Here is a 9,020-nt window from a genome sequence, read left to right on the forward strand (position 1 = left end):
AGAGAGAGAGAGAGAGAGAGAGGAGGGGTAAACCGGTTGAGCAGGTACACACACACACACACACACACAGAGACACACACACACACACACACACACTGAGGCCTAGCCCAGGCTCCTCCAGCAGCTTGTTGTCACCGTTATTTCTGAGGCGCATGCGCGATGCCGCCAGTTTCCTGCTTTTAAATGAGTACCTGTGTTGGACTCACCTCTGTCGTGTGTGTGCGTGCGTGTGTGTGTGTGTGTGTGTTATCTGCTTGGGTCTCTCTCTCTCTCTCTCTCTCTCACACACACTCCCGTTACTCGCGGTGCGCACGAGCTCCTATTCGTCTTTACCTGAGCTCACCTGAGCGGACTCACCTGTCCGCCGACGTCCGGACACTTTCCCGTCGTCCCCGTTGTGTTGTGTTGTTTCATATCTCGACACTGGAAGGAGGGAAAAGTGCGAGGACACCGAGAAAAGGTGTGTTTGAGTGGAGGACAGGAGAAGGAGAGGAAAGGTGCGCGGGGCAGGAAGGAGGAGAAGAAGAAGGAGAAGGAGAAGAAGAAGGAGGAGGAGAAGGAGACACCGACACTTTCCCGGTGAACGTTGGAGTTTCCAACGTTTCCTCAGCTTTTTTTTCCCCAACGTTTTTTTTTGTCCTGCTCCTCCTCTCCTCCTCCTCACCGAACCCCGGCTCCGAACCCGCCGGGCGGGCTGCGAGGGAACATGCCGCGGGCCTTTCTGGTGAAAAAGGCCAGCGTCTCGCCGGGGAAGCGGAACTGGAGCGAGCTGCCCGATCATGAGCGAGGGGACGTTTACATCCCAGGTGAGTCCGCGCTGCTGTGATGAGCCATGTTGGCTTTTTTATTATTATTATGCTTATTATGCTGGAGCTGCGTCATTCTGGGGCTTATTTTTAATGTTTGGAGCCAACCGGGGGGACATCAGTGTGGAGGCTCCGGAGAGGAGAGGGTGGGGGGGGTGGGGGAGTGTAACGGGGCCGGGGCCACCGAATAACGGGAAGCACCCTGAAGTTTTTGCATCCATTTCTAAAAAAAACAAAAAAACAACCGGGCGTCATTTTTGTATGCGTCAAAAAAAAAAATAGTTTCGATCCAACTTGTCACTTGGTCGCGAATCCCAATAAAATTAAAAATAAAACCTGTTTTTAAAAAAAGGACACGAAGTCAACAGGGAAGTGGGGATGTTTCATTTAACAGCCGTGGAGTCGGTCGCGGCCTATGAACGAGCCCAGGGCCCGTTGCTTTCCACACATCGACCTTCAACCTCAGATTGCAGCCTCCTTCCGTGTGCAGCTAAAACCTATAAAGACATTTTTACATACACACTAGATATTCAGCTCCGGCCTGTGAGTCAATATTTAATCTCACTACACTTATTGAAAAAATAATTGTGGGAATGATGGAGGTTTTTTTTTAAAACAGAAGTTCCTCCAGCAAATTTATTCTAAAAACGAAATCTGTTAGTCAAGCGGCTATGGAGAAGGATGAAAGGCCCATTATCCTCCCTCGTGAGTCCCAACTGAAAAAACAGTACTACAAGACCTGACATGTTTTGACTGTCAAATTCTGAGCTTTGACATTTAAATGACAAGTGGCGAGAATCCACCTCCTTCCCAGCGACTCTCTCTCTCTCTCTCTCTCTCTCTCTCTCTCTCTCTCCTCGATAACAATCCCCATTGTTGCCATCGGCGGAGTTTTTATTGTAAGACCACGTCGGTATCAGATAACAAATAACGGACTACACCCTAAACCTCTCTCTCCCTCTCTGCTTCCCTCTCTCTCTCTCTCTCACCCTTCCCCCCCTCTCGCTGTCGTTCCCACCTATTCCCATCACCGTTAACTTTTAATCATTGACTTTCACATCCTCTTCTGAACATTATGGATGAACTGAACTTCCAGAAGCGTTGGTGCCTTCGGGCCTCGTCCGAACCCACACCTGGAGCTTTTCCACGGCTCGTTTCTGACGCAACAAAACACACCGAAAACGAACCTAATTCCCTAAAGAGAAATAACGAATTTAACAACAAGGTGTGATTCTGTAAATCTGACTTAAAAAAATAAATCAGCTGTGAAATAAAAGGGAGGATTCCAGTTCTTCTTCTTTTTAATGAACAGTAGCTTCCGTGCAGAATCACGCACAGTTAACACTCCTCCCCCCCCCCCAAAAAAAACCCGCAACGGTCTCAGCTTCTGTCTGTGGTATGTGCCGTTACTTGATGTACCTGCCCGACGTGTGTTGTTTGTGCGTGTGACGGAGGGACACGCACACACACACAGAGAGAGAGGGAGGTATGATAATTGCCCTTGTCCTCAGAAACAGGAGTGTTTTATTCAGTCTCTCTTTCTCTTTCTCTCTCTCTGTGTGTATCTATCTATCTATCTATCTATCTATCTATAAACGTTTTATTCTATATATTTGAATGGCATGGAGTCCCTACTGTCTCCTTACTTCCAGTCAAGTTGCACCAAATCACCCACACTCATAAGTATCAGTCCACTAAATCTTCTTTCTTCGTCAATATCCATGAATTATTTCCTGTCCAGTAGTTTTTGTGTAAAACTTACAAACGCAGATGTAAACCTAGCTTCCTCAGTGGAGGTATGAGGATCCCTGGTTGTTTGTTTATTAAAGAAAAACCTGTTCATTGGCTTTCTTGACGAGAGTAAAGGGACCGTTCAGTAAATACGCTGCGGCTAACGTAGCTTAGCATCAAGTCCTGGAAACACAGATGGTGTGACTCTGTCCAAAAATACAGAAGGTCCATCTAACAGCACCTGTGAAGCTCCTGAACTGACCAACATGTCACATCCTGTTGGTTCAATCCATGTCAAAGGGTCCGAACGACTTCCTGGTGGCTCGTCGTCACCGATGTTGGTTTTTTTGCATCGATCACAAATAACAGTTTTCTTCTTTTACACCAAAACTAGCAGGTGCACGCAGGTTTACCGGCTAAATACATGTGATTGGCTCCTTTCTGGTTGTTCAATTTAACCCGGGAGTGAATTCAGATTGAATCCGTTCACATTGCAGACAAAAGACAGATGTTAGTGTTTTTTTTAAACAGTGGAAAAGTGGCTTCAGTTTGCTCTTGAGTAGATTCTGACCGATTTATCACAGACGTGTCGGTGTCTGCGTTTATCTTTGCTGATATGAAAACTTGTATTTAACAGAATAAACTGTAGAAAATGTTTTACCTTGATATGTTTGGTCGTATTTGTTTATCTTTGTATTTATAGTTATTTATAATGAAGTTTATAGTTAAACTGTAAAACATCAGACCTCAATTGCATTTCTTTGTCATAAGAGTTCCCAAACATCCATCTGGGTCGGACTCTACTTCTGAGACGCTGTTTAATCCCTTTGAACTCAGGATCTCTGCTCTGGGGTTTTGTCCTGAGGCCGCCGAGAGGTTAATGTTTATTGGATGGAAGGAAATGTAACGGACCTTTCAGGAGACCTACTGCCGCAGAACGCACACCTTTAGCAAACACACACACGCATGCACTTCTACACAAGACACACACAGAGAGTCACACACTGCGTCAGATAAGGTTATCTGCCGATTGTTGACTCGTTCTCTCACCTGAGCGACGTTAAATGGAACCAGGAGAAATTATGAGAGTGTTTTGATCGACACAGTTCACACACACTCCTCTCTGTGTTGACGTAGAAACTTGGGGGCTCCGTATCTTCTACCTTCCAAACACACACATATACCTCAGTACACACACACACTCGCTCATTGTTGAGCGGAGGGGGGGGGGGGGGGGGTGAACAAACAACACAAGATGAGATTAAATGTCCAGCCGGCAGCAGTCACCACAGAAACCATCAGTTCACTGGAACAACAACGAGAGATTTGAAAACTTGTGTAACGGTCCTCTTCTAAAAATACTTTTAATTTTTACAACATGGTTTTCAATCGATCATCTGCTGCACTATCTCTAGTTTACATATTTAACTGCACATTTCTGTTTTGATGTCTGTGAAGCACCTCAAATTTGTTATTATTATGTCAAAGAAATGTAATTCAGGTTTTGACCCGCTAACTAATAAATAGCTATAATTAAAAAGGTAAAGATAAATAAGGCTAAACACGTAGAATTAAGAACATACCTATTGTTTTGCACATCTTTCCTGATGCATTCATTCAGTGAAATAGGTTTTCAAATCAACAAGTATAAACACAGACTCAGATAAACCTCCGATCGGCCAACGCACCGATGAGCGAAGATAAACGCTGATGCCAACACGTCTGGGAAAGATTCATATCTACGCATCTCTATCGCTTCTCGTATTGAGAAGGAATTGTGTGTTTTTAGAAGTGGTGCTGCTCCTTTTACGTTACATCACATTTAGCTTTAATCCAAAGCGACTTACAATAAGTTCATTCGACAGCCAGCTCTCTCCTTTATTAGGAACGTTATACTTGTTAGGATGAAGTGCAGTGAGGTCACTGTCAGGCCTTGGTATCAAACCCCTGCACAACTCATTTAAAATCTTTGTTTAACCAAATTATTATCAATATTTCATCGATATTTCAAAAGCTAAAGTCATGAATTGAAAGCCAACGGAGCTCTGTGAGGGATTTCTTCATTTGCATTTGAGTTTCATCTCACTGAGAGAGTCTTCACTGAGCTGAACCACACCTGCCTCTGGGCGCTACACACACACACACACACACACACACACACACACACCTCTGTGGCGGTGGATTGTTTGAGGAAGGTACAGAGCTTGTGCTGCAAGACTGTCTGGCTGGACGAGTCTGTAATGGTAATGTGCGTGTGGGTGGGTGTGTGTGTGTGTGTGTGTGTCTGTGTGTAGGTGTGTGTGTGTGTGTGTGCATGAAGTTATTCAAAACAAAAGGCCAAACATGCGCACACACCCTCGCATACAAACATGTTTAACTCTGCACGTTTGCTAATTGAGCGATTGTGTAAACATGAAGTGGTGCACGCTGCGACCCGTTGGGAAGTTTTATATTTGAAAAAACAAGTTGCTCAGTTTCTTTCAGCTCTATTGTAATCACCATGAGAATATGAGAATAAATATTATGGTTGTTTTTTAACAGTAAATCTGTGTTTTTAGTTGACATCAAGACACTGTCTGTCGCTCTCTCTCTCTCTCTCTCTCTCTCTCTCTCTCTCTCTCTCTCTCGTTTCTAGTCTCCATCTACCCTTTGTCCGTCCTGATGGAGGCTGAGGCCAGCCCGGCTGAAACGACGCCGCTCTGCCTCACCAAACGCTCTGTATGCGACACACAGACGTACGCCGAGCTGACGTGCGCCGAGCTGCCGTCCAGCACGGTGCTGGGCCGGCCGCGGAGCCCCTCTGCCTTTCTGGGGGAGAGGTCAGACATCAGGAGGAGGGCGCAGAGCGGCTCCACGTACGTCCGGTCCAAAATCAAGGTGAGCGCACGAGCGGCTCAAAGTGTGAGTGGAGTCAAACATAAGTCGACATGAAACAAGTACTCAAGTTTTCTTTCCTCTCTCTCTCTCTCCACCGCAGGTGACCACGGGCGAGTTACCCCCCAGCCCCACCCCTCTACCCCTCTCTCTTCCTCCCATTCCCACCACGCCCTCACTGACCCCACCTGCCACCGTGATGCCCGTTGCCCTGACGACCATCCCTTCCACCCTGGAGGTGGTCTCCATGGTAACCAGATCAACAGGTCAAAGTTCGTCCACGGGGAAAACGGGGGTGTTTGTGTGCCAGGTATGAGCGAGTCTGGAACAACCGTTTTAAACTGGAATCCACATTGTTATATTTCTTATTAATGAGTGTGGTGGTGAATCAGGACATTTAATGGTGGTTGACATTGATTTTGTAAAATTTAGACATGTGTCCTTGAAACAACTGAAATTGGTTCTTTCTTGGACACAATCTTTCAAAAATACCAAATTGTATTCATGGCAACTCAATTTAGAGACACTGTGTGGAGTTTGTGGTTTGAAATACACATTCCTGCAGTTTCTCACAGTTAAAGAATGTAGAGTTGCAGCATATCTGCATTTCTCTGGGAGCTTGTTCCAGATACGTGCAGGATAGAAACTGAACGCTGCTTCTCCATGTTTAGTTTTGACTTTGGATGGTTCACAACGTAGCGGCAGGTCAGAAATATATTCAGGCTGTAAATAAAGTAGCATCAGTAAATTCTTCGACAGACGGGACGTCACTGTGATTTCACTGACTGAGTGTTCCTGCCTGTAGGTTTGCCAGAAGACCTTCCAGCACCAGCGGATGTTAAACCGACACGTCAAGTGTCACAACGACACCAAGAGACACATCTGCACGTTCTGCGGCAAAGGCTTCAACGACACCTTCGACCTCAAGAGACACGTCCGCACGCACACAGGTAACCTCGCTCTTCCACGTCAGACGCAGCCGCTCAATCTTCGACAGATCTGAAGAAGAAGGTGTGACACATTCTGATTTTCCCGCAGGCGTCCGTCCGTACAAGTGCAACCTGTGTGACAAGGCCTTCACCCAGCGCTGCTCCCTGGAGTCGCACATGAAGAAGATCCACAGCGTCACCCTCAAGTACGCCTACAAGGAGCGGCGCAACAAGCTGTACGTGTGCGAGGAGTGCGGCCACACGGCGGGGACGCAGGACGAGCTGGGCATCCACCTCCACTCGCTGCACCCAGACAGCGCCCTGCTGAAGGGGAAGGCTGCCAGGAGAGCGGGAGGAAAAGAGGAAGGGTCGGTCGGAGGGTCGACGCCAGGTTCTCCCCAAGGAGCCGATAGCGATGATACCACGGGATCAGCGGAGCCGTAGAGCGGACGAGAGGCTGGTCGGCACAATAAGCTCAGGGGGATGAAGGATGGATGATGGACAAGAAGGTGGACGACAAGTCAAAGTATACCTCTACAGTTCTAAATGTATATAGTATGTGTGTGTGTATATTTATGAATGTGTGTGTGTATGGATTGTGGGGATCTGTATGTGACTCATGTTAAACGGGGCCAAGTTGGACTTTGACTCACTGTTCATGTTTTTACAGTTCATGGGATTTTGTTGTGGAAAAGAGTATTTACACATCTGACACTATATTTTTCTGCCTTTATATTGCATGTGCATATTTCCTGTTGACTCTTCTGTACAGCATGAAATGTGAGTTTTTCTACTCAAAAACCTGAAAGCATTATATTAAAGGGAGTAATATATGAATCTGAGTCGGATGTATCCCACATTATTGACGTCATATTGATTCTTGTTTTTTGTGTATCTAAAAGCAATGGTGGAGGAAGTACTCAAACATTTTACTTTGGTCAAAGTATGAATAAAAAGACAAAAATGCACTTATATAAAAGTGAAAGTAAGTATTAAGAGTATAAGTACTTGCTGAGTGTATAATATTCCCTAATGCAATTGTCTACTACTTAACTAGATTTATTTTCAGGTACCTTTCAATTTTACGCCACTACATATATTAACAAAGTACTTTTACACTTGATACTTGAAGTACATTCAATAGCAAGTACTTGCTTACTTTTACTGAAGTAGAAAAGTTATTGTGGGACTTTTATTTGAGTAGATATACGAAGTACATTTACTTTGCTGTTGTACATAAGTGCAGATACATGAAAAATGTACTCAAGTACAACAACAAACTAAATATACTTTGTCACGTCCCACCACTGTTTAGAATAGCAACTAAGTCATGACAGAGAAATGTTGCTGAAGGCAGAAGTGAGTTTTCACATCATATTTAATCCAGGTACTTATGGTGTAGAAATACCTTTTGGTTTTTTTTTTGTTTCCTGTATGAACGACACACGAAGAGTCCGTCATCACAGCGTTGTTTCACGTTTTTTAAGGCGTTGTCAGCCACCTGGTTTCACTTCAGTACAACAGAACAGGCAAGGCGAGTTTATTTGTAGAGGTGGTTTCAACAAGGCATTTCAAAGTGCTTTACATAAAATGCAAAAGGCATCAGGACAAATTGTAAAAGCAACACAAGACAACACAAAAAAGCGTTTAAAAAGATCTCTGCAGGGATGTGATCCACTCGAGCTGCAGCGTCTTGAATCAGCTGCAGCTTTAAGAATAAGAATACGATAACAAATCGCTTCAGTGCACAAAACGATGGTTTTACTGTTACGCACTAATTACGCTGCTTATTTTACCCCCAAGCTCTGGAGTGTGTTCTGGAAGAGAGACAGAGAGAGAGAGGGGGCGGGAGAGAGAGAGAGAGGGAGAGGAGGTAGCTGGGAGGGTGAGGTCGGATTCCTGGTGTCTGTCCGGTCTTGTCGGAAGATTCCTGCAAACTCCCTTCAGCCCGAGGAAACCTGGGATCGGCTTCAGGTGACAACCACATAACGGTTTGTGAAGTCAGTGGGCGAAGGTCAATTTCACACTCAGTTACTCAGTTCTCTGTTATATTGATGTTTTGACATCTTAAGGCCACATGGGGTTTTTTTTAATCCTTTTTTTTAGTTGCGAAAGTGAAGCAAATTGATCTCAAACGCCCCCTGGTGGCTGGCTGCAGCATAGGTCACAAACCCTGCCTCCTCCATGTTAGTGAATGAGACATGGACCAATCACGGATAAACAGTCTCTTATGTACAAAAGCACAGCGCTCGTATCTGAGATGTTTTGGCAACATCTGGATGGATCATCATTAAAGTTTGTACAGACATTCATGGTCCCACTAAGGATGAATTATTTTTTTATCAAGCAAAACCTGTTACATGTTGTGGGTCTGTTTTGTGAAATGTGAGGTTTTTCTGCTTTTGCTCATATTATATAGATATGAAATATTTTTTCACAGTGATATTATAGAGCTTACACCAAATAATAAATCGACTAGAGATTAGAATCAAACAAATTGCTAGATGAAGACATAATTATGGGTTTTATTGTCTTGCAAATAAAGTCATAAAGCTATATTTATTCAAACTGGGCAAAAGTTCATGTTAATTAAAAATATTAAAATTCAGTCAGTTCTAGTTCATTATTTTGTTTATAAACTAACTTTCTATTGATGTGTTTGTTTTTATCAACTTTTTAT

At 44.4% G+C, this 9,020-nt stretch overlaps 1 protein-coding gene across 1 annotated transcript; it reads left to right on the forward strand.

Moving 5' to 3' along the window:
* The first annotated feature begins 571 nt into the window (after positions 1–571).
* ovol1a (ovo-like zinc finger 1a) lies at positions 572–7,177 on the forward strand. Its single transcript, XM_034568975.1, has 6 exons — positions 572–615; positions 660–806; positions 5,173–5,414; positions 5,515–5,721; positions 6,217–6,361; positions 6,450–7,177. Exons 2-6 carry the CDS (start codon positions 707–709, stop codon positions 6,782–6,784), a joined length of 1,029 nt encoding a protein of 342 aa, XP_034424866.1. The 5' UTR covers positions 572–615; positions 660–706; the 3' UTR covers positions 6,785–7,177.
* Positions 7,178–9,020: the final 1,843 nt, after the last annotated feature.

Source organism: Hippoglossus hippoglossus, chromosome 18 (genome assembly GCF_009819705.1).
Source record: "Hippoglossus hippoglossus isolate fHipHip1 chromosome 18, fHipHip1.pri, whole genome shotgun sequence".
NCBI lineage: Eukaryota > Metazoa > Chordata > Actinopteri > Pleuronectiformes > Pleuronectidae > Hippoglossus > Hippoglossus hippoglossus.

Bases quoted from the DNA above. Each gene is read 5' to 3' on its own strand.
- ovol1a (XM_034568975.1), top strand. From the start codon at position 707: ATGCCGCGGGCCTTTCTGGTGAAAAAGGCCAGCGTCTCGCCGGGGAAG. The intron at 5,415-5,514 runs GTGAGCGCACGA...TCTCCACCGCAG, and splicing joins ACGTCCGGTCCAAAATCAAG to GTGACCACGGGCGAGTTACC. The intron at 5,722-6,216 runs GTATGAGCGAGT...TCCTGCCTGTAG, and splicing joins CGGGGGTGTTTGTGTGCCAG to GTTTGCCAGAAGACCTTCCA.